Here is a 26,524-nt window from a genome sequence, read left to right on the forward strand (position 1 = left end):
ACCATGGTTTTATTATATTATTATTATTATTATTATTATTATAGGATCATGTGACACTAAAGACTTGACGAATGTCTTTGCCATCACAGGAATAAATTATGTTCAAAAAAATATTTAAAAAACCCCGGTTATTTTGAAATGTATTATTATTTCACAAGTTTACAGTTACTTTATTTTTTTATTGAATAAATACAGCATTGGTGAGCATAAGTGATATCTTTTGGCTTCAGGACGACTGAACTGAACATGTGAAAGTAAAAGAAACGCTGCGCAGTGACAGCATCTATACAAATTCTTTATGTAATCTAAAAATCATGATAGTAAAAAAATAATAATATTATTTAGATAAACTAAAAGGCCATTTGCTCTTGATCGATGTATTAACATTTAGATTAGTTTATGTAAATGTTCTCTCTATTGGTGAAATGTATAAGAAGGGATTGTTTCACACAGAATACTTACAGCTTTGAGTCCAGATTCACCAAGAACCCTTGCTTATCAAACACTGTGAAGAGAAAGATGAAAATGAATATTAACTTAGAACATCATAATCCAAACACAAAAATAAATGTAAATCCTCACTTGTTATGCCATCATCATGTCAAAATGCATCACTGGGTGCATTTTTGTACCACTAAACATGTAAATAATAATAAACATTCAAATAGTTAGGTCATCATCTAAATGATTTTAGTGTACGCGGAAGCAGCAGCAATATAAGATTAGACCAGCCAAAACATTCCATATTTCAACTGGGAAATTGTTAAAAAGCAGCTCTCCACCTATGAGGGCTTCATAAGACCATAGGTGTCTATGAGGTGTCAATGATGCTAAGCCTTCAAAAAAAGAAGAGAGAAAAAACAGAAGTGTGAGCAGGGGGAAATGAAAAAGCAGTAAGCCAAAACTGCTGTGCATACTCAAGTATGCCTATACTTCATTCCTTTTGGTCAATAAAAACAGTAACATGATCAACTTTAAGCATGCTTGATGCGATAGCTAGAGCAGAGCCGCTAGAAAAAATAAAACATTTAACAAAAGACCAAATATTTACCAAGCAGACTGAAATAATGGGCTCAGTAAAAAAGACTGATGAACAGGTAAATGTGGAACAAAACATTAATTCAGCTGCTACATTCTCATTAGCAACACTTGTAGCATTCACAGCGGGAATAAGGCATCAGCGAGGACAGCATTGCTAATATGGCACTAAGGGATGGAAAGGAGAGTTTGAGAACGCCACTGATGCTCTCCAGACAGATGCTGCAGAATGGAGAGGAGGAACTGGTTAGAAAGTGACCACTGCTGAAAAGGAATTATTCACAGTTGGCAATTCAGAGACAGACCCTCCACGGGTGTTTTAACTGTGGAACCACAGCAAGCAAACTCTTAGATACCCGCCGGGGTCAGGCATGAACCCTTTCAGATGGAGGCCCAAGTTTACAATTTCACAGGGATGTAAAGTGGGTTGCAGAAAAAATAACAATCTAAGTGTCTCTGGTATTGGTTGTTTAGGCTAAATCACTGTGATTTATAAAATTACCGATATAATTAACAAGATACTGAAGAAACTTGGTTTCATGTGTAATGCAAAATAACTTTTAAAATAAAAAAGGAAATATCCCTATTAATCATTTACATCAATCAAAATATGATGTAGTTTTTCTACAATTCTTTTCTAAAATGTCATGCAATAAAAATTCCCATGTAAAAATAATACAATGAAAATAATCGGTGATGTCATATTTGTGAACAAAAAAAAAAGGTAATATTTTATACGTTTTTTTTGTGGAGACTTAAATCAGCACTTCGATGTTTACACTTAACACCCATCTCATTAAGTTCAACTCTGTGCAAAGTCCTTTTTTCCATAACAAAGCACAATAATGACTGTAAAAAACTAGATTCACATTTTAGTGATTTACGGCCCTGATGGTCGGAGAAACATGATTTCTTAAAAGTTTAACAGTAAGTAACCTTTTCAAATGAGATGGGGGAGGGGGAGCTGATAATGACCCATGTACACTATCTTAAGACTCTTTCACACCAAGTGTGACATACAACGTTTTTAATAGAAAGATTATTATGCAGCTATTCACAGCAGGGATGAACTTTCTCTGACATTGTTTTTAATGTTGGTTGAATATTTTTTGTTTCGCCTGGGGATAAAAACACTCCAACCAAAAAGATCTGAGAACGACTGATTGCATACAGTACACTACCATTTAAAAGTTTGGGGTCAATAAGACATTTTAAATGTTTTTTATGTCGTCAGTCACCAAGGCTGTATTTATTTGATAAAAAATACAGTATCAACACTAATATTGTAAAGTGTTGTTAAAAAACTAAGTGTTGTGTAGTTTTCTATTTGAATTTATTTTAAAATGTAATTTATTCCTCTGATGTCAAAGCTGAATTTTCGATTTAATTTTCAGCATTATTAATCCAAGTTCAGAAATAATTTTATAATACATTTCTAAAACTGTTGTGCTGCTTAATACACCTTTTCAGGATTCTTTGATGAAAAAGCATTTATTTGAAATATATATATTTTTGTAACAATGTAAAAGATCTTTCCAGTCACTTTTGATCAATTTAATGCATCATTGCGTAACAAAAGTGTTGCATTCCTTAACAAAAAAAAAAGTTCATTATTACTGATCTCAAACTTTTGAACAGTGTATATCAAATTGTAAAACGCGCAAAAACTACAGTTATGAGCCTGACACTATTAGGGCCCTATTTTAACGATCTAAGTGAATGGTCTAAACAGCACATGGTGCAAGCGTACTTAGGGCGTGTCCGAATCTACTTTTGCTAGTTTAACGACGGGATAAAGGGTTGTCCCTATTGTCTTAATGAGGAATGGGTGTGTTTTGGGTGTGTTTCGGGCGTAACGTGCAATAAACCAATCAGAGTCTCATCTCCCATTCCCTTTGAAAGCCAATTGCTCTCGCGCCATGGCGGATTTGCTATTTACATGGTGGAATTTGCAAGCGGAAAGACTGAACGCGTCTCCAGAGAGGAAACGTATCTTCTTGTGCACGAGGTTAAAGTTGACATGAAATCAAAATTGACCCTATTTACTTTGTTAGCGCATATTACTAGTCTTTACTAATTCATCTGTGCAAGTTAATACATAGAAAAAATGGTTTGCCGTGGTAATCTTTAATCAAAGTCTGAAAAGTTACTTCCGGTCTGGAATGGCATTCCTTTTCTGATGACATAGGCTTGACGGCTTGGGTTGAAAAACGCTTAACCTCTCCCCTCAAGCCGTTAGTCTGCTATGGGTGAGAGATGGAGAGGAGGAGCGCTACAGTAAAACCCTGCCCTCTGTTCAATATTCCCTTTCACTTGAAAATACGTCACAACACTGGAGAAAAGTCGTTTGCAACTTCCGGTTCACGCGGACTTTAAACCGCAAAAGCAGACCATCTACGGGACAAGCCGGATTCCACCTTTTCTTTATCTACACAATACTTATCTTTTACATTGTAATCCTTTGTAATATTTGGCATCTTTGTGTGCTGCTGCCAATATTTGGCATCCCTGTGTGTGTAATAAATAGGCGCATTTTACTAATGCGCCCTTTAAATAAAAAAATAAAAATACTGCACCATTGACTTTAGACCAGGTTTCAGTTGGTCAATGTCTTTCAATTATTCAATCAAAATAGCAAAGCTCCAACAATGCGCCTGAACAAACCTCGTGTTCAGACCAGCATCCCATGGGCACACAAATAGGCGAAAATGCATTTGCAATTTAAACAATGCGGCGCAGGACGTGAAAATGATAACTGCGTCGGGCTGAAACTACTACTAGCAAAAATCACTTGCGTCGCATTCCAACCCCTTCAATCTTCGACACACTAACAGACATTAACAGTTACACAACTACCAATTTGACACTTCAAAAAGTGAATAAAGGGATGATAAAACTAAATGAATTTAGCAGTTTAGTTTAAATTTTCTAACACGATTGCTTTATATAATGAACAGATTGAATTTAGGCCTTTCTTCTGTCATGTCAAACTAGTATACATTAATTAAGCGTGCTTATAGGCTTGTTACACTACCAGTTAAGAGGTATGAAATTACGGTATGAAATTTTATATCGGATTAAAGGAGAAACATTATAAATGAAATCTATTTTTTTGATTTTGCCGCCTATCATGTGTACAGATCCTTCACATACACAATAAGCGCGTTCAGACCCGCAAGTGGTTGCCTTGGTAACGAACAACAATACCTTAGTTATATGAAGTTCATATTATGAACTGACTTTTATTTGAGAAAAATATTTATAATATGTGTAATGCAGCACATTTGAGTTTCCACAAGAACCAATGAAGTTCATTCTCATGTTACGCAGCACGTATGAGCTTCTGCAAAAAACAATGAGGTTCATTCTAATTTTTGGGTGAACTACTTTAAGGTACTGGTCAGGCACAAAGCAGGGCACCTTTCGGGTATCTGTCCTGGCTGGTGTGAGGCTTTACTGTCATTCAGCATCACCTGTTGTACTGGTGCAAAATCATTTAATTATTTGTTGGTTTGTTTTTTGTTTTCTCATATCGCATTTGGTGTGAAAGTGTCTTTCGTGAGTAATGTAGTGGTGGACATCATCTCTGGACTACCAGGCCTCCCATAATAACTGTTAGGGTTCTCATGTTGACCAGAGTGCACTCTTTGCAGTAAGGCTGTACCTGAGCCTACTGTTCGTCCCACGGAGACAGGACCCTCGACCACCGGCTCTGAAACACAAGACCATCAATTAGGCCTCGTGGTTCTGTCCTTGACACAATCTTCTGGAAACTTTGAGGTCACGCAGAATGACCCTCAGGCCAAACCCACAATCGCCAACCTATTTCAAACAGTACGAACTAGAAAGTTGCATTAGTTCCAAGAATTACATGAGGTTGAAAAGTTCAGGATGCCCATCACCATAATTTCCAGCTGATACCATTAGCTGCCTGTGCAGTAAAATTGATTATTTAAAAAGAAAACAAAAAGCCCAGATGGATAAGGATGTTAGTGCCCAACGGAGAGCCCATTGATTATTTCACCAGTCCCCAATAATCGCCACACCAGAAGGAGCGGTGGAGAGTTTCTACCTTTGGTCACAGGGGATTTGACAGTATTTTTTGTGACTTTACTGACTTTTACTGTGGCCTTCACATCTGTGAAACAAAAGAGTTAAAAATTAGCAGTCCTAGTATGTGCAAAGTCAAACACCATATGATAATGAGGGTAAACATTATGAACATGCAGAAACCAAAAACACACATTAGCATACAGTGCCTTGAGAAAGTTTTCAGGTTTGATGCCACATATCTTCTTTCAAAATGGACAGCATCAGCTTTGAAAACGATAACACTGAGTCTTAAAGTGTGTATGTCAGGTTAAATTTTTTATTTTGATTAACACAAAATAGTTAGGGGAAATACACGTTTGACAAGTTGATATATTGTTTTGTATGTTTTTCGATTCCTAAAGGCAGAATATAAGATGAAAAAGTTCGTTATTTTCAGTCCTCCCTTAAAACTGCTCCTCATTCCAAACGAATCGTTTGACGTCATATGAGGGAGACGTCTCCCCAGCTCGCTGAGCTGTGTTGATAATTGTACGAGTGATAGAGCGAGAGAATTAGTGATTATGACATTTATTTAGTTATTTAGTTAGTTATTTAAGTTAGGTCGTTAGTATACGCAGGCGTATTTTCACGATGGTGAATTACTGCATTTGTGCTGGGTGCAAAAACACCGTTAAAACCGGTCACAGAGTCCACTGTGTTCCGTGCCTGGGTCAACTTTGTTCGGACCAAACGCGCCGACTTCAGTGCTGCTTCGGTATCCAAGACTTCGGTCATTTGCAGCGCCCATTTCACTGAGAAGGACTACGCGGTTGGAGATCTCATGAGCGGTGCCTACGGTGTATGCTACTGTAGTAGAAGCACGTCGATCGCGCCCCTCTCTCTCCCTCCCCCTCTCTCTCTCTCTCTCTCACACACACACACACACACACACCAACCAACATATTCCAGCATTGCAATATTGACATCGATCGCAGCCTGTTCATTATAGCCACGGAGCTTCAGAGCTAAGGCGGAGCTACAGATTAGGTGTCCCTAAATAACCTGCGTATCTAACAGTAGTTTCGCATTAATTAATTTGCACGCGAGTTTAATTTTTTTTTTTTATATACTGTGTATTCTCCGTGTATATTCATGCACTGAACCGTGACACCCGTACCGTTTCGGTTCAATACGAATACATACCGTTACGCCTATACTTACCAGACACCTGACCAACTCTCCACTGGTTCTTCTTCACACCAGATATTTATGTTTCTTCGATATGAATTATTTACATTTCTGTTTGGCTCCTCATCTGTCTCCCGCCTGGGAGACTAAAAATTGTATGGCTGTGGGCCATCGTATAGGTTTGAGGGGGATTTTGCATCTCCTCAGACTCAAAACTCTCCATACTTGAATAGAACTTTGTTGGCACGTCTCCCTTGTATGACGTCACAGCTCAGCTGCGTTTTAAAAATATGATCTTGACAGAAATGGCTATAAAGCTTATTGTAGAGCAGTTACAGTAATAATTTTAATGATAATTACATTTTCACTCAGACATCTAAACCTTATTTAATATATCTAAAAAAAAAAATTTAACCTGACATACACATTTTAAACATTTAACACTATCTCCACTGCGTCAAAGCAGCATGTCATCTCACAAATAGGGGTGGGCGATATTACCATCTATCAGGAGTAATTTTATTTCACGATAAATCACAATTTTTGATACCATCGCAATTTCATAAATCTCGTCAGCAATTTCAATATCACAAAAAAACTAATACTATGTAAAAAAAAAAACTCAAGCTAACTGAACAAGCTTACAGTAAGTGAACAGTCAGTGATAAAATAAGACGAAATAAATTAATTACAAGCAATAAGATTAAAAAAACTACAATAGAACAAAGACACAAATGAAATAGACCTGAAATTTACCTGAAAAATTCAAGCGCTAAATAAGAAATACTACATAAATTGTATACAAGTAATTAAATGTACAAAAAACACTGCATAGACATCACTGTGCAAACTAAATAGAAGTGTATTCTTATTAAAGTTGGAAAAGTGATTTAGCCAGGAGCAGTGAGTGATTCTGTGTCTTTTGTTGTTTGATTAAGATTAATGGCACAGACAGCAACAGGAATATTAGGCTGCTGTCACTTTAAGACCAAATGCACTGCGACACATACGCTTTCTCAACTGTTTACGATCACTTAAGAAATAAATTACTGTTTACGAGCATACTCGCAAAAACAGACATTTTGACACATAAGTGTGTGTGTATTTGACCGTTCAAAAACCCAATTAGGTGGCAAAAAGACCTCAGTTCAGTACTGATGCACTCTATATGCAGCGGCTTCAATGTGCGTCTCTCAGACAGAGCTCAGAAAACATCTCTCAGACTCATACCGAAATGAGTTCTTACATATCTCGATCATGCTTTTTGCACTTAAATGATTTAAAATCACTTGTTTTTAAATTTCAATGTTTAAAATTGCATGCAAGCTTTTGTGGCAGCGCAGCACATCAATGTCACATGAGTGCGTAACCGCAATGGAGACGATAGCCCAAAATCTCTCCCGGTTGACACATTTCTACCGCTTAATGTCTACCAGTATATTGCACACCCCAACTAACAATATTCACTAACATGGACCAACCAGCTACATTAAAATGAAAACAATCCTACATTTCTAAGTTTTTCTGAGCCTATAATAACAAGTTATTTTAGAATAGTAAATATTACACCATTGCTGCATAATTAGCTCAAAACAAAGATGATTTGAATTAGAAGGCCAGAAATCACATGCTAAGTTTGACAGACATAATGGTAAGATGATATTTAATAGCTTTTATTTTTTCTAAGGATAAATGTCATAGCAAAAACTTAGTTGCAATTAAAACAATTTTATTTCAGACGAACAAGAAAAATAAAGTGTAGCTCTACAGCTCGTCGCTTTAGCTTATCAACTGAGCTTTCAATGCAGACAACTCCATTGATTATTATGGGATCTTTTTAGTTTGGATGCATCATGAGGCTTGTGTCCGGTGTAGAGTAGATACAGTGTAAAAGCTCTGCTATGAACCTGGATCTGGGTGAGTTCTCCACCCTGCAGACTCTCCAAAGCTCAATAACATTCGATTTATAAGGAGCATTTGTAAAAAAAAAATTGTTTTAAATTGTTTTTGCCCTCTCTTTGTCATTTATCATCAAAATAGGGTTGCGTTTCCTTCCCTTGTACCATTTTCAGAGCCATTTATTGTGATTTGTCTTTACAATGTGTCCTGAAGTGCCTTTCATAACAGGGGTGAGGTTAAAAAAAAAAACATCCCAGGTTCACAAAATTTTCCAAAATAAACTGGGCGCAGCTGTCGAACTGTGCCGTTTATAATTAATCTAACTTTTTCCACAGAGGTTCAAGAGACCAAAGTCAGCGAAGGCAAACATGCATTGAACAAACTGAGAACAACTTGCTTGCTGAACACTCAAATAATCTCGGAGACTGTACTGTAACCTGCCAAATCCATTTCTTCAGCTGCGTTTCTGAGAGCCAATAAGAAACCATTAATCAATAAAACTTCAAAATAATTGCAGCAACCAAATAGTTATTTGCCTCATCATCGGTCTATAGCACAGACTCTTTTCCATATGAAATGAAAACACTTTATTCTGTCTTATCAAGTAGAACATCAATCATATTTACACTATTTATACATTTCGGGCCCTTTTGCAGATCAGGAACACGGGGACCGTTTTGACCTGTCTGCACCAGGGCTGAGCCGTTTTCCAACAGCATGCTAAAGTACGCGTGTGTGTGTGTGTGTGTGTGTGTGTGTGTGTGTGTGGACTGAAGCCGCCTTTCCACCATCTCCAAAATTCAACATTTGATTATCGCATTTCGCCCCCTAGTGGCAGTTACATGGAACTTACAAATCATCTGTGAACCAGCCGTTACCCGCCGCTTATTCAAAATGAATGAATAATAAATATATTATTAATATATCCACAAAACAAATGACTAAAAAAAAAAGTTTTATAGAGCTATACAATGCAAATAATTACTTCAAATATAAATGTTCATTGCAGCCCTTTTTGCAGGAAAAAAAAGGGAATACTCACTTTGGTTTTTTACTAATCTTAGGCATGGTTTCACAGAAAGGGCTTAGATTGAGCCAGGATTAGTCCTTAGTTCAATTAGGATTTTTAAGTAGCTTTTATAAATGTTCTTTGTTTGTTTATTACATGTTTAATGCCATGTTAGCATCAAGGCTTTACATGGCAAACACAAGGTAGTCAGTATCCCAATTCATCAAATTTTAATTATTATATACTTGACATAAGATAGAAAATCTAAAATACATTCGGGGGATACATTCAGAAATATTCCATGTAAACATGTTTCTGAATAAAAGCGTTTTCTAGCAGTACCATATAAATGACAGTCAAACAGAATATGTTTAACAGTCAAAGGAACGTAACAGAGGACAAAAACTTCGCCTATCTATAGATACCCATGTGTGAGTCTTGAGTGACCCAGTCAACACTTGATTTAAAGTTATGGAAATTTCGACAATTATGAGGTAAAAAGATATTGAGTCAGAGGCAATTAAAAATTTCCAATCTTAACCCTTCTCAATATTTTCCGGAACCAGGAGTAATGCTCGAGACTCAGCTGTGAAGACAAAGCCTTGGTCCGGAATTCAAATGCCCTATTGTTGATCTCCTATCACTGCCGCTGCTGATACGCAGTTATCGGTCTATAAATGTTCTTTAGAGGAAAAAAAAAAACATCTTCAGAAAAACAATGGCACAGACATAATTTTAAGATATCTCAGTGCAAGTTGTTTTCAGTTAAAACAACCCAAACATTCTTTCTAGTCTGGGACTAGCTTAAGCCTTGTCTGTGAAACCAGAGGTTATTATTTGAACATGCAGTCTGGTGGTTGCATGCCTTCTAGCAGCAAATACACATACGGTTGGTATAATAAACCATCACCCAGCAGCGGCCTCTGTGAATCTGACCCGAACTGTGGTGCTCTCCCTCCCTCTAGTGGCTGAGGAAAGATTGCAAATAGAAGTACCTTATATGGGATTCATCCGGTGAAAAAACAGTATTCCAATGGAAGAACATCAAGAACCTGCCTTATAACATTAATATCTCTGTAACCTTTTATTGGGCAAACAAAAAGTCTGTATCTTAATTCCATGTCAACCATGTCACAATATCAAGGTTATTTAAATGTTGCCAGTAAACATTTACTATAACAGTAAGAGCTTGCATTAGGGATGTGCACAACGAATAATTTCATTAATGTTTAAACGGAAATTTTACAACCGACTAGTCGACAAGGTATTGTAAAGCGCCCGTGACAAGAGCTGTTGTCTCGGGACCCAGTTACGAGTCCTACACGTCCTGACCAGGGGCTGGTTGTATAAATTGCTAAGACTAGTCTTACAAGTCATCACATTTCTTCCTTTAAGACTGGTCAAGTCAGTTACATAAAAACGTAGATTGGTCTAATTTGATACTAAAAAGTAAGCCTGATTCACCCTTGACTAACCGGTAGTTGGTCATTCTAGACTCTCAACTTTCCTGATTCTGGACCTATAAATAAAGGTTGAAACAATCCCATGAAAAATAAATAAATGAATAAAAAAATATACCCCTTTGAAACATTTGCTTGGTGGGCTCTTTAATTTTGTATTAACAGTCCTGGATTTAAGGAAATATTTACATTTACAGTATGACCTCTCTCGGTGTATAAAAAGTAAATGGAACTGATCGCCACTCTTTTTGAACATATTTGTTTGCACAGTTTTTGGGAAAAGCATGCCTACAAAAAGTGTAAAGGTACAGAAGTAATGGGGGATTCCAATTTCAAACTTTATAACGTTTCATTATTTTTTTCTGACACACAACACGTCCTCTTCTGCGGACCTGATAAGCCTAAACAAACAAGGAGCCTCTAGATAACAGAATTGAATTCACTCTCGAAACTCATTTCATAAGGAATGTTGGTTTCGTGCAAAATTTTATATTTTCCAATCAGGACGTTTAAACGACGCCCTTTTCAGCTAAAAACAGAGAACTTTTTTTATGCATCACACAACAACAGTGATTTGGGGTCCTGAAAATACAAACTTTTGAAATGCGTTTTTGAAAATTATAATGTTATCGTCTCCGTGTAAACTACAAAACGTGAATTTGTTAAAACAGTGACGTCATGCACATGCATATTATGTGTTCAGTCTATAGTCTATATATACAACTACTTTAGAACACATTGTCGTCTTTACGAGGGAAAACACGAAGGAAAAACTTTTCCATTTTTAGAAAATCGGTGTCGTGTAAACGTAACCTAAATCTCTTTGTTGACACTATGGATCCAATTTAAAAACCCTGCTGGAAAACCTCTCATGACTTGTTTTCCTATGGCTGATCAACTTTTTGAATAATTACATACAAATATATGCACATTTAAAACATATAATTATAGTAATATTTAATGTCTTTTTAGATAGAATCACAATGCATCTGGGTCATTCTTAAAATATAGTGACAAAAATGTGACTGTTCGGTCACGAAAATAAATTAAAAGAAACCGTCTCACTAAAATTATTTTAAAAATGTGATATGGTTTGACTATGTTTAATGGACTTTCTTTTTTTTATTGACGAGTTTTAAAAAAAATCTATCGTACCCTTTATCTGGCATACATCTATAACATTTAGGCTACAATTACGGTATTTATTACGGTATTTATTATTCTAAAACATGCAAAAAGCAACACATTTTTTTAAATAAAAGTATTTAATAATACAAATATTTTGAAAATAAAATTTTAGTGCCCAATATTAGTGTTAGTGAGACACTGACTTTTTTTTTGTCGTGTTTAATACAGATTTTTCCATAGGATTTAGGATTATTGCAAAAAACAAGCTCTGTGACCAACAAAAATGTATGATACTTACACATTTTGTCTATAAAGATAATGTTCATAGATGAACAGAAGTAAAAATCTAAAGGTAGGCTATAAACGAACTACACCACGGTCCCACGAATTCAACGTCACCATCACTAAGGAATCTATTGCCGAATTGCAGAGCTCATGCAAACATATCCACGTTGCTATGATGATCGGATGCTTTTCTCATGCTTTATTAAAAAATGCTTGCAGTTTTCTCAATTTTGTTGTGTTTATTTTGTTATTGAGAGGAAAGCGCGCAGCATACATTTACATATACATCGAAACGGGTGGCGTCAGATGTTCGCTAACAGTGTGTCGCTGCTCACGTATGCAAGTGTGTTGAGTTCAGTCTTAAAATGTTTCAGCTAGTAGTAGTCCTCAAGTGTGTCCCCAGCTAGTCAAATCACTAGAGGTGCGGCAATAAGGGTCTCCCATGATTTGGTTCCACACACAATATGAGATTCACAGTTTCGATATAATCTTGATTTTGATATAACACTTAAATGACAGTACTGCAGATTTTTCTTTTCTTGTTAGTTGGGTATATTGTTCCATCACAACAAATCAATCAATTTTGAGATGCTTGACAAAATGCATCTTTGTTTAATTTATGAAATTAAATTGTTTGTGATTAGCAACAATGTCAAGGTGTTACCATCACCACTAATACCATCAGCTTCTATGGGAGAAACTGAACTTTTGAACTTGAAATTTCAGAAAGATTTCATTATTTGAGAATGATACACCTATAAAAGACTTTTCCTTCAAACTCTAATGAAGGACACTCTAAAGTAAAAATGCAGATATAGACCTTTTCACCAGTCAAGAAATAAATCAACCACTATAATAACTCCCACCGAACCAATCAGGGCCGGCCCTGACCAATTTGCTGCCCTGGATTTAACCTGGTCCCTCTTGCATAACAGCCCATTCCATCCCATCATTGTGTTCATGATATTTTTTCTAAAGGCTTAAGATAGTTAAACTATAGAAAAATATAATATAGCAAGAGTAATTAACCCTCAACCAAATCTAACCCTATAGTAAGTACATGCTGTAAATTATTATTGCTCAGTCCTTAAATATATAATTACACTGTAACAATGACATTAAAATAAAGTGTAACCAAAAAAATCTAATTGATTAAACACTTTTAAATAGACTGTAGCCATTAACATTTTGTTATTTTGTCTGGTTGTCTGATCAGAATTGTGGGAGAATCAGGATCTCTATTGAAAATTTCTCAACTTATCCAGAATCGTAAGTTTTTCATGAGTGCGCAGAATTCAGTGAGCTTGCGGTTAGCTTGACAGCTGTAGTGATTATAAAGGGAGGACTCAAATATTTAGGCAAGCAAAACCCTACCACGCCTGTTAACCATGTAACTGAGGGCTTCCAGTAATGGCGGAGAGGCGAGCGGTCGCATAATTCTAGAGCTCCCGGCAGGTTTGAATCCTCCTCTTGGCTTAACGCTGTTTTAATGATATAAAAGTTAATGGAGATAATGCCAGGGGGACGGAAGTCAAAAAACAAAGGAAAGGCTCCTAATTTAGAAGAGGACGTTTTACCACCGAGTGACAGCGAGAATAGCACCTCGTGCGCTGACAAGTTATCAGACGTCGATAACATGGAGGCTATGAAGGTTAGCATCATTGCCGAAATAAAACAAATACACACGGACATCTCTAAAGAGCTCAGCGAAGCAACGGACCAACTCAAAAGGGAACTTGGTGATTTTAGAGGAGAAATGAACATCAAACTGAGCGCTATTGAGACCGACATAAAAGATGTAACGACCAGGGTGGAGGCGACTGAGGATAGAATCACTGAAATGGAGGCCTTTAGCACGGATGCAAGAGATATGCTATCCCACTCACTTGAACTACAGGAACAACTCCAGACAAGACTTGAAGACTTGGAGGCACGCTCCCGTAGAAACAATTTGCGGATCCACGGCATAGAAGAGGAAGCCGAAGGAGACGATATAACGGGTTTTGTGGAGAGATTTATCAAAGCAGAGCTAGCTTTTCCCGACACCTCCCTCGGAATACAAAGATGTCATCGCTCCCTAGCTACTAAACCTCCTCAGGGGGCTAGCCCGAGATCAATCGTCCTATGCTTCCTAGAGTTTCAAATCAAAGAGCGTGTGCTTCAATCTGCTTGGAAGAAGAAAAATATTCAATACAAAGGGAAACGCATTTTCTTCGAACAAGACTACACCAGTGACATTTTGGCAAAGAGGAAGGCCTATGTCCCCATTAGAAGAGCTCTTCAGGAAAAAAACCTCCGCTGTCAGACGCTACACCCAGCGCGACTCCGTGTTCATTTCCAAACCGGTCCAGTGATATACAGAGATCTTCAAGAAGCCGCGAACGACCTGAAGGGAAGAGGAGTGATTAATGCCGAAACTTTCAACCAAGTGACTAGATACAAGGATCCTTCTGGACCAAGGATGGTCAAATCTACATGGCTAAATGCGGGTACCTCACGACGTCAGCGGGAGAGGATCAAAGACATCCAAGAAAAATTAAAAGAATTTCGACGCAGCGGAGATGCCACTAGCTAAGGTCAATATCAAACTGTTCACCGGTGAGATTTTTCTTAACAGCTTTCCTTATCTTAAGATGTAATCTGTACCCTGCCGCTGGGAAATGCACGCCTGTTTTCTCTACCACGCGAGCTGATCTGATTTAAATCAGAAGATACGACTCGCATTGAGAGGGACTCCTTTGATCTTAGAGGATTCCGCTTTCAGAGTAGAAGTGATCATGGCACTTCACCTGTGGAAGTCGTTTTTGTTCTTGTTCATTTGTTCTTTATGTTTTCTTTTAGACAGACCGACATTTTATAATTTTTCTCTTAGCCATTCTAGCTGTACAGTAATAATAAAGTTTCCTAAAAAAGAAAATGACTAGACAGAAATATAACTTTATCACTCTTAATGTAAATGGCTTACACAATCCTATAAAAAGGGGTAAAGTAATAGCTAAAATGAAGAGAGAAAAGCAAGATGTCATATTTTGGCAAGAAACGCACCTTTCAGATACCGAACATGAAAAACTTAAAAAATGGTTTAAAAATTCGTACTATTCTTCATTTAAACATGGCAACGCAAGAGGAGTTTCAATACTCATTGCAAATCATGTAAATTTTCAGTTTGTCTCACAGGTTGCAGATGCTGATGGTCGATACATTTTAGTAAAAGGTTTCATTGATCATAAGGAGGTTACATTGTTGAACATATATAGACCCCCTGGGCATAATAAGCAATTTACTAAGAAAGTTTTTGATTTATTATGTATGGAAATGTCTGGGGTGGTGATATGTGGGGGAGACTGGAATATTCACTTGCATCCTTCACTGGATTCCTCATCTAAGACGAAAAAGATACAATCAGAGGCACTACATACTAAAAAAATAATGAAAGAGCTAGGTATGATAGACGTTTGGAGAGACCTACATCCACATGAAAAGAGTTTTACATTTTTTTCCCACTCTCATTCTATTTTTTCTAGATTAGATTATTTCTTCATGCTCAATTCTGACAGACATAGAATTATTGATTGTAAAATAGGAGTTAGGGACATCTCGGATCATGCAGGGGTTTACTTGTCAATACATTTAGATATTAAACGAAAAGAAAGGATCTGGAGATTAAACTCTAGTTTTCTTAACGAGACAGCATTTCAACAATACATTCAGAAGGAGTTTGAAGATTACATGTATCACAACAATAATAAGGAAAATATTTCACCAAGTGTAATATGGGATGCCGCTAAAGCAGTTCTCAGAGGTAAACTGATAATGTGGTCATCAAAAAGGAAAAAAGAAAATGAGAAAAGAATTGATGATAAGACTAGAGAACTTAAGCTTTTGGAGGAGGAACATCAAAGAAATAATAATACAGATAGTTTAGAACAACTAAATCTGACCCGAAAGACTTTAAACGAACTTTATGAAAATCAAGTGACCAAAAAAGCCAAATTTGTCAAACAAACCTATTATGAGAATGGACCTAAAGCCAAAAGATTACTTGCGTGGAGAGCACGCAAACAAGAAGCTAGTCGTTACATACCTAAGATAAAAAACCCACAGAATAATGAGGTACGATATAATCTAGAAGATATACAAGAATCATTTGTATCTTACTATTCCAAATTATACTCCCAGCCTCCAGCGGCAGACATAAATATAGTAGAAAGTTTCTTGGACTCATTAGATTTACCATCTATAGGCACAGAACAGAATAAAAAACTTACACAGCAAATAACAGAGGAAGAAATAGGAAAAGCGATATCAAATTTAAAGGGGAATAAAGTGCCAGGTCCTGACGGGTTTCCATCGGAATGGTATAAATGCTTCAAGCTAATGATAATACCTATTTTGAAAAGTTGTTTTAATCAGGTTTTGGAAGGCGGAGAAGTGCCAATATCATGGAATCAGGCCCTTATTTCTGTAATACTTAAACCAGGGAAGGATGCAACTGAATGTAGCTCTTATAGACCTATATCAGTATTGAACATAGATTATAGAATATTTACCACAATACTGGCCAAACGATTTGAAAACATTCTGCCAGATTTGATAGATACAGATCAGACAGGATTTGTTAAAAATAGAACAACGCATGACAACATACGGAGAGCGTTTAAAGTCATAAATCATATGAAGCCCACAGAATCTGTCGTCCTCAGCCTTGATGCAGAAAAGGCATTTGATTCTGTGAGATGGGAATTTCTATATATGTCTTTAAAACGATTCGGTTTTAATGACCAGGTTATCAAATGTCTAAAATCCCTATATAATTCGCCTACAGCAAGAATAAAAATTAACGGAGATCTATCAGATAGTGTTTCCCTAAAACGAGGCTGTAGACAAGGATGTGCGATGAGCGCAACGCTATTTGTATTGTTTATTGAGCCATTGGCACAAGCCATCAGAGAATCAGAAAACATTACAGGAGTCAATGTATACAAAACAGAATACAAAATCTGTTTGTATGCAGATGACATTTTGATGACTCTCATCAAACCTGATATTAGTTTGACAACATTAATATCTCTACTTAAAAAATATGGCTCTTATTCTGGATACAAATTAAACCTCCATAAAACTCAAATTTTGACATTTAACTATAAACCAAGCAAACAGATACAAAAACATTTAAAATGTAATTGGAATAATAACATAATTAAATATTTAGGGGTCAATATTCCTAGAGAACTGACAGAAGTATATAAACACAATTATATTCCCTTAACATGCAATATAAAACATGATATGGATCGTTGGCTAATACTCCCAATGAATATGTACAACAGAATAGAACTGGTCAAAATGATTATACTACCAAGACTACTTTATCTTTTCTTAGCATTACCAAATGAGGTGACCTCTAAGCAATTTAATGAATGGAACAAAATAATTTCGAATTTTATTTGGTGTAAACGCAGACCTAGAATAAAATTAGAGACATTGCAACTAGCCAAAAAGGAAGGTGGTAGGGCTCTCCCATGTTTACAGAGTTATTATAAAGCAGCACAACTTGGGATTTTGATAACATGGTGTGACCCGTCAAGTGACGCCAAGTGGAAAGAAATGGATCAGGCTGAGATCTGCACCCCTATCCCCTCTATGTTAGGAGACAAACAACTAATACAATCACTTTTAACCAAAGTATCTCTTGGAATAAAAACACCATTAAGCATTTGGCTCTCAGAATTAAGAGACAAGAGAATTGAAAGAGGGGCAAAGATCTTACGCTGGCCAGCATATGACAGGGACTTTATACCTGCAAAAAATGATGCAAGATTCAAAAACTGGTGTAGTAAGGGTATTACGGCATATTGGAAAATAATTACAGATAATGGCCTAGAAACTTTTCAACAATTATCGGAAAAATATGACTTGAGGAAAGATGATTTCTTCAGGTATCTTCAATTAAGACATCATGTTAATGCAGATATCAGGTCCAAAAACATGGAGACCAGCCCCTTAGTTATGCTTCTCATAAATGCATGTAGGGGGAAACTCACTAAAAAACATGTCTCCGGAGTGTATTCTCTTTTACAATCAGGGAAAAAGCTTTCCACTATGTATATTAAACAAAGATGGGAAAATGAAAGTGGAATGAATATAACTGAGGATGATTGGCTAAATATATGTAGAACTATTGCTACTACTTCCAGCTCTGATTTATGGAGAGAATTTACTTGGAAAAATACATTAAGGTACTTCATTACTCCAAAGATCAAAGAACAACAGACTAAAAACACTGAACATGGTAATTGCTGGAGGAACTGTGGACAGAAATCAGCAGGACATTTTCACATATTTTGGGGGTGTTCTAAGATCACCCCCTACTGGACAGATATTATCAGATATATAAAAAAGATATTGGGATTACAACTAGATGAGACCTTTTCTGTGTTTTATCTTGGAAATATACCAAATGGGACAAGAAAAGAAGACAGATACCTGCTACAAATCTTACAAGCATCAAGCAAGAAGGCCATTACACGCAAATGGCTGAACATAGACCCTCCTACCTCATCGCAGTGGATAGAAATCACAAACGAAATATACAACATGGAGAAAATTACTTTTTTCTTAAGGCATGCTTCGGAAAAAGGGGACAGTTATTGGAAGAAATGGAAAACTTTCTTTGATAAATAGATGCCATTTATATTTAAAAAAAAATTTTTTTATTTCACTTAGTATGTGTCTAGGGAACATGATTCATTGTATGGTGGCTTCACATTATAGTAAGTAATTTCTTCTTTGGTCGGTCTGTATGTTTGTTTGTTACTTTGAGTTCTTATTTTTTTTGGTTCAAATGTGAAAAATGTAAAACCTTAAAAAATAAAGTTTAAAAAAAAAAAAAAACCATGTAACTGAAAAGCAGGATATTTGAGAATCTTGCAATTTTCCTACTAAAAATATTACACAATATTTGTGTGTTGGGTAATGCTGAATTTCAGCAAAAAAAATGCTGAAATAAAAAAAAATATAACATACTTAAAAAATACATAAACTAAACAAAAGTTAGAAAAATTGCCTTGAAGTTGAAGCACTAAAATTATTTTACAACTCTTTCTATTTTACAATTAAACTGGAAATAAAAAAATAAATTAAAATAAATTAAAGAATATATTTTTTAAAAAAATAAAATGACTAAAGCACAATGAAATTACTAAAAATTAAACTAAAATGAACATGAAAATTAACATTATAAAAACAAAAGCCAATTCAAAATATGAATAAAAAGAAAAGAAAAAAGAAAATACCGCTTTGAGCAAACTATTACAAAATGTGAGCTCTTTGTAAACAGTACTGCAAACTCTGTGAACCCACACAAGTATAATCACTTTGAGACGTGATCTGAGCTAAACAACCAGTTGTATGGCAAGCACGCAAGCGGACTGTTAAGCTTAATAATTCAACTGCCAGAGGTCCTAACAAACAAACTGTGACAAACATACATATTGACTGAGCAAAAGGCGCCCATGTACAGAGAGGTCACAACCTGACTCACATTAACAGATAGATGGCAATACGAGGCCTGAGAACTACTCACGTGGCTTCTGGCCCCACACGTGCAAATGGAGCTTCCCAGAAGAGTAGTAGATGAACCCCAAGACCAGCATGGGACACAGAACGAACAGTAGTTTGTGTGCAGGCTTCATGTTCCTCAACCATTCACATGGTACCGTGTTTTTACATCACCTAGAAACAGGACAGGAAAGTCAGGGAAGCTGAATCACATGTTCACAGCATGCAGTCAAGCAGACAGACTCTCATTATTAAAAGTACACAAGTCAGTTTGTCAGCTGAGGAAAAAAAAAAGAAAAAAGATTACGTATTTCTTGAGAAATAAATGTGTATGTTTATTCAACAATTATACATTAAAGTGATTAAAGGTGACAGTAGAGACATTTACATTGTTCCAAATCAATCTTTGGATTTAAAACTTACATAGTAAAAAGAATTCTTTAAAATTATTCATATTTCACAATTTTTCACATGTGCTACTACTTTAAAAAAATCATGAGGCAATATTTGACTCTTTAAAATAACTTCTTAAATGTGTCATCTTTTATGTCAAATTCATAAATGTATATTTATAAATTGAGTTAGAATAATAAGCGTAATCAGGAAGAATAAGTTACCAATCAAATTAAATCACTACAAAATTCATCTTTGCACTAAGGTGGCATAGAATAACAAAAAGGTGTATTATGTATATGTACAGACTGTTTAATGAGGCTCAGAAGTGGCATGAATGCATTTAAATTCATGATAAAAAATAAGTTATGAGATTAAGGTTTTAAATAAAAGGTTTTGGATATAGAAATGTTAAATAATTTTAATTACCAAAATGATACTAAAACTGCCCGTAATTATTGGACAAACTGATTAATCCAGGTGTGCCTGACCAACAACAATAATCAGACACACCTGGATTAATCAGTTTGTCCAATAATGGCAGACAGGAAACAAAGGAGCTGGCTAAAGTTCAGGAAGTAGTGCAGCTGTGCATAAAGCCCATTAAATTAAATGTGGAGGATTTTAACTGTGACAAGATGATTGACAGGCCAGCTAACTTTGACAGGATGCGACAGAGAGCAAGACGCAATTGTATGACGTGATGGTATGTCTTAAAGCTTGTATACTTTTTGCTTCACACTCAAAAGAATCTGCTTTTTCTGTACAAAAAGAGTACATACTTTTAGGGCGTAGCCTAGTATAAGTAGGCGAATTGAGACGCAGGGACTGTCTTTGACACTGAATCATTCATTCAATCGATTCATTCAAACGGCTGATTCATTCAGGAAAAAAAATCAAGCGACTGTCTTTATGAACTGGTCACTGAAGCATTGACTCACTAGATTCGTTTTAAAATGCAGATTCACTCATAAACGAAACACCCGTGTCTGCTCGGAGATGCGCCGCGGGACAGCTTGTTTGGAAATATTTTCGCTGACGAAATAGATAAAAATCAGACAATACTGTTCTTAAAATGCAAGTCACTTAATATTAACTTCATGTTTATCGAATTGTTGTATAAAATCAATATTACATTTGCCAAAGCCCTTTATAATCATTAAAAAGCTGTCATTCGTCTAAGTTCATCGCAATCTCTCAAACTTCCCTTATAATCAATGAAGTTGTCTACACTGCACAATGAATATCTTATTTACATCGTGTCTGAACTTTGTTATAATGAGAGGATTCACGAGCCTGCATAACTCAGCACTGAACAAACTCCAGCGTTTTGAGCGGTGAGTGGATTTTGACTTAAACGCCTCTGATTGGCCATGTGTCTCAAGAAATCAACAGATATGTCTGTGATTGGCTACATTGCTCAACAACACGTTCTCTCATCACGCTCGATCTCCTGAGTGCAAACACAAATACGCACACATGGAGCTTTTCAAAATCTGTTTGGCCAATATACTGTTATTAGTTTCAACTGAGGGTGCACCCTCGTGCACCCCATAGAACCGGGCCTGATCGGGGCAGTCGCACTGGTGCTCCTAAACACTATTTCACAGTCGCACGCAGTAATTTTCAGTCACAAACGCGACTGAAATGGTCGCATCGTAGAGTCCTGAGACAGTGGGTATTGTAAGTTGACCGACCCACCCCATTTATCTTGGCAACCATTCACTTTTGTTGTCATGTGCCCATTTATTTTGGAACCACCCATAATTTCTGACAGACTGAAAAGGAGAAGCACATGGGAGGAGTGGAAGGCACCCATTTACTTAAAATGTTACTTTGACAAGCCAAAAACATTTTAAATCAAATGTAATGGCTGTTCATCAAAGCAAATTTGTCCACGTCTAAAAATATTTATGATGCATATTGGTGATTTAGCAATGTATACAACAATGCTAATTATTTAGCTAAATATTAGCCTGAATTGGTATGCTAGCTAGTTTTTTCCCCCCAAAATGGCAAATTTGGGGCAAAGTGAGCCAAATTCTGTGAGGTAAACTGAGCCAGCTTTTAACTTACCCCACCATAAGGCACTGGAGTTAAGTTACATTTCTGAAGTATAAACTGGTATAATTTCAATCTAATATTACACAACTGGTTTAGTTAATCTCTTATTTTTCCAAAGTTTATTTGATAGAAACAGTGTATAGTAATTTCCTACTACTTAATTCTGAAGAAACAGAGATAGAAAAACAAACAAAAAAACCTCTGCACGTAGTAACCTAGAATACTGTCTAACACTTGATGGTTGCTCTGTCAAGTCTTTATCGTCAGTTAGGAACCTGGGTGGGCTCTTTGATACCAATCTTTCATTTGACAGACACTTATCTAGCTCCTGTAAAACCGCATTCTTTCATCTTAAAAATATAACTGAAATTCTAAATTACGACATGTGCTTTCAATGAAAAATGTGGAACAGTTAGTTCATGCGTTCGTGACCTCAAGGCTAAATTATTATTATATGCTCTACTGGTTAGTTGCCCAAACTCTAGCTGGTCCAAAATGCAGCAGCTAGAGGTCTTACTAGAACCAGTAAACTAGAACCAAGCATGACCACATTAGCCTAGTTCTGTCAACACTGCATTGGCTCCCTATTGAACATTGTATACATTTTAAAATATCGCCATTTACTTACAAAGCACTAAATGGTTTAGCTCCCCAGTACGTGAACGAGCTCAAGCGCATATTGCAATCACAAAATTCTGGCCAGTGAATACCTAGAATATCAAAATCAACTGCAAGCGGTAGATCCTTTTCTATATAACACTTAAACTTTGGAATAGTCTTCCTAGCATTGTTCGGGAAGCAGACACACTCTGTCAGTTTAAATCTAGACAATAAAACATATCTCTTTAACCTGGCATTCTCATAGAACATTATACATTTCTATTATCCAAATCGACTGCATAAACTAGGTCAGCCGGATCCGGGCCGTATCCAGATCAGATGCTGGACCTGCGCCAGACACGACCACAACACATCCCTGATATGAAGTGTCAGCAGAGATTGTCTCAACTAGACTCTCCCCTGTGAAGGCCTCAACACGACAGCGATCCTCAACAAACTCGTCTCCATACTGTGATGACTCCGAACTTCAACCAGATGGAACTAGATAAATATTCTGAATGTTCTGATCCAATCTGACTTCTGATCTGTAATGCTGCTTGAATCATAATCATACACTGTTCGTTCGTTGGCCAGAGGAGAACTGGCCCCCCGACTGAGCCTGGTTTCTCCAAAGGTTTTTTTTTTTGATGGAGTTTTGGTTACTTGCCACTGTCGGGGACACTTAGGCTAATATTCAACAATATTATTGATCTGCATTGACACCATTATATGAGAACTCAACTGAGGTGGACGATGACATTACTGTTTTCTCCAGAGCGGATATATATATATAAAAATGAACATAACTTTTTTACAACAAAAATTAACCATCACTTAACTTACTTAAGCTGGACTATGATAGTATTTTCTTCTAGATCTGTTGCATTATTTTTATGTTATCACTGTAAAGCTGCTTTGAAACAATCTGTATTGTAAAAAAGCGCTATATAAATAAAGGTGATTGACTTGACTACAAGTACACCAAATTGTTATTTGATATGAACCAGATGAACTACCATGCCAAGAACCGTTTGACTAAAATGTTTATTAGTTTCAGTGACAATTAAAGCTGCAGTCCGGCACTTTTTTGGGTTTAAAAATGTCAAAAAAGACATTATTGGAAAAAAACGTAACCAGCCAGTGTTCAAAACTATCTGCTTGCCTTACCTCGATTCAAAACGGTAAGCTTGTAATAATGATTTTAATTCCAGTGGTACTGGTGGATTTCCGCGGGAATTTCGAGCATGTCTTTGCGTCATTACGTCACTTCTGTACACATAGAGAAGGAGTCCCCGGCTAGTCGGCTATATAGCGTGTGTGGATGATGGTGGAGATTTAGCACTTGGTATGGTGGATCCCGAAAGTTTAAAGCGACAATTACGATAGCAGACCGATGTCGATTCAACATTGATTTTTAGTTGTAAAGGTTAGTATCAATCATCAATCAAATTTCAACGTAGAATCAACAGCTACGTTCAATCAGAACGTTATTACATCGAAAATAAAACATGGATTCAACATTGAAATGCGGTTGAATGGCGTGTCTGACGTTGATTCAACGTTAATTCGATGAGCAAAACGATGTTGTTTCAATGTCACGAGAAACGTCGTTTCCACATTGATTCGATGTCAGTTTGCTATCTGGGAATCACCAGTTCCAGATAGCAGACCGATGTCGATTCCACGTTGATTTTTAGTTGTAAAGGTTAGTATCAATCATCAATCAAATTTCAACGTTGAATCAACAGTTACGTTCAATCAGAACGTTATTACACCGAAAATAAAACATCGATTCAACATTGAAATGCGGTTGAATGGCGTGTCTGACGTTGATTCAACGTTAATTCGATGAGCAAAACGATGTTGTTTCAATGTCACGAGAAACGTTGTTTCCACATTGATTCGATGTCAGTTTGCTATCTGGGGTGACAACTGGAGATTCACCAGTTGTAAAACCCAAAGACTTCAGACTTCAGAGTGGCTACAGAAAAAATATATTTTTCACGTTTTGATGTGATATAAGCAATCGTTAGATTTAATCAGCATGATATAGCTACTGCAATGCTTCCCCCCACCCCCCGAATTTGGTCAGAACAAACGTGAATGTTACTTACTTGTTCAGATGACATTTTCCGATGAAAATTCTAATGTTGACACTTTCAAAAAGTATACTCTGAGATTGCTGATGACAGTAGGCTACAGTATCCACAGCGACGCGGCAGCCTCAATACATTGTGTTCATCCGCGCTGTTTCATGCCGATTTACTACCCACGCACAGTTAATAATTCCGCGAATAACTGCAATTGCAGATTTCTAACAGAGATGGCGACAAAGAGGAAAAACGACGGACTGCAGCTTTAATCATTCATTCTAATTCAGTTTTCATTTCATTTTACTTAAACTCTTTGTTTAGTCTGTTTTTGGGAAGGTTACAACTTGGGTTTTCAAAATATTGTTTCAGAAATGTAAACAATTAAATATATTGAAATTTCAACTTCAGTTTTTATTTTTTTATTTTGGTGGTTGAAGTTAGCTTTAAGAAAAGTAATATGATTATTTGTAAAAGGAAATTTACCGGTAATAATTAAATTAGTTTTTAAAAGGGGTAAATTACCTTTACAATTTCACATGGGGTTGATTCAGATAGATGGTCAGTTTACAACCATATGGTGCAACTTACCCCTAACATGGGGTGGGGTACCACTTTCTTTTATAAAAATACATATTTTTAGAAACCTTTTTCATATATTCTGATCATTTAAATTGATAGGAAACATCCTGAAATTACTTAAGATACTTTCATTGTACTTCTACCAAAAGTAAAAAAAACAAAAACAAACTACCCTCCAGTCGGTTGAAAACTTTCTGTTTAAAAGTTAATGAAATAAGTTGAACATCTCAATGATAGCTTTGTTTGAGAAACAGCAACACACAAGTTATTTGTGGCTGCAGTTCACTCTTTCGACGGCTGCCTCGCGAGCTCAGCTTCTCCATTTTCTCGCTGGAAACAGCGATCATAAATATTTAGTTTTTTAAAAGGGGTAAATTACCTTTACAATTTCACATTGGGTTGATTCAGATTCAGTTAGACGGTCAGTTTACATTTACATCCAAATGGGGGGGGGGGGGGGTATTTACAGTAAATAACTTGTATTTCTGTATGTTCTTCACACACATCTATCAAGAAGACCTCATTTTTGGAGCTTATATGGAAAAGAGACACATGAACATCCTGCCAACTATCATGATGACTATCACCTTAACCACTCATGGTATAGCATATCAAGGGAACAGTTTATGGGAATGGGAATTAAATGAGAACAATTTGATGTGGGTGAAAAAATAAAGAAGCTCAAGGTGGATCAAAGTCTGTCATGATAATTGGTAAAATCCACTAACATTTGTTGTCACATGAGCAGCACAACAATAATTTTAAACTTCAATTTGTGCTATAGCAAACTGACATCGAATCAATGTGGAAACAACGTTTCTCGTGACATTGAAACAACATCGTTTTGCTCATCGAATTAACGTTGAATCAACGTCAGACACGCCATTCAACCGCATTTCAATGTTGAATCGATGTTTTATTTTCGGTGTAATAACGTTCTGAAGTTGATTCAACGTTGAAATTTGATTGATGATTGATACTAACCTTTACAACTAAAAATCAACGTTGAATCGACATCGGTCTGCTATCTGGGGAGATTATGTTCCCCTGTATGATACCTCAATGCCACAGAAAAACATACAGAAAATAAAATCAAGAATATCATAGTTAATAGTGTTCCAGACCAGCACAGTAACCGCAGGGAAAGTTCATCACATTAACTATAAACATGTTTCACTAACATTTGATGACCAGAC

General features: G+C 36.3%; 1 protein-coding gene across 3 annotated transcripts in view; it reads right to left on the bottom strand.

Annotated features, from left to right (window-relative positions):
• Positions 1 to 26,524, bottom strand: part of st3gal3b (ST3 beta-galactoside alpha-2,3-sialyltransferase 3b) — a 117,892-nt gene that overhangs the window by 41,706 nt on the left and 49,662 nt on the right. The window contains exons 2-5 of one of the 3 annotated variants that reach the window (XM_079612632.1): positions 19,625 to 19,773; positions 5,111 to 5,176; positions 4,703 to 4,750; positions 463 to 505 (exon numbers count right to left, since the gene is read on the bottom strand). In XM_079612632.1, coding sequence (XP_079468758.1) covers positions 463 to 505; positions 4,703 to 4,750; positions 5,111 to 5,176; positions 19,625 to 19,733 — 266 coding nt within the window. In that variant the 5' untranslated portion in view covers positions 19,734 to 19,773. The remainder of the gene's footprint in view (positions 1 to 462; positions 506 to 4,702; positions 4,751 to 5,110; positions 5,177 to 19,624; positions 19,774 to 26,524) is intronic. The other 2 variants (XM_079612633.1, XM_079612634.1) reach the window with 2 other exon arrangements.

This window comes from Phoxinus phoxinus, assembly GCF_949152265.1.
Source record: "Phoxinus phoxinus genome assembly, chromosome: 5".
NCBI classification, from domain to species: Eukaryota; Metazoa; Chordata; class Actinopteri; order Cypriniformes; family Leuciscidae; genus Phoxinus; species Phoxinus phoxinus.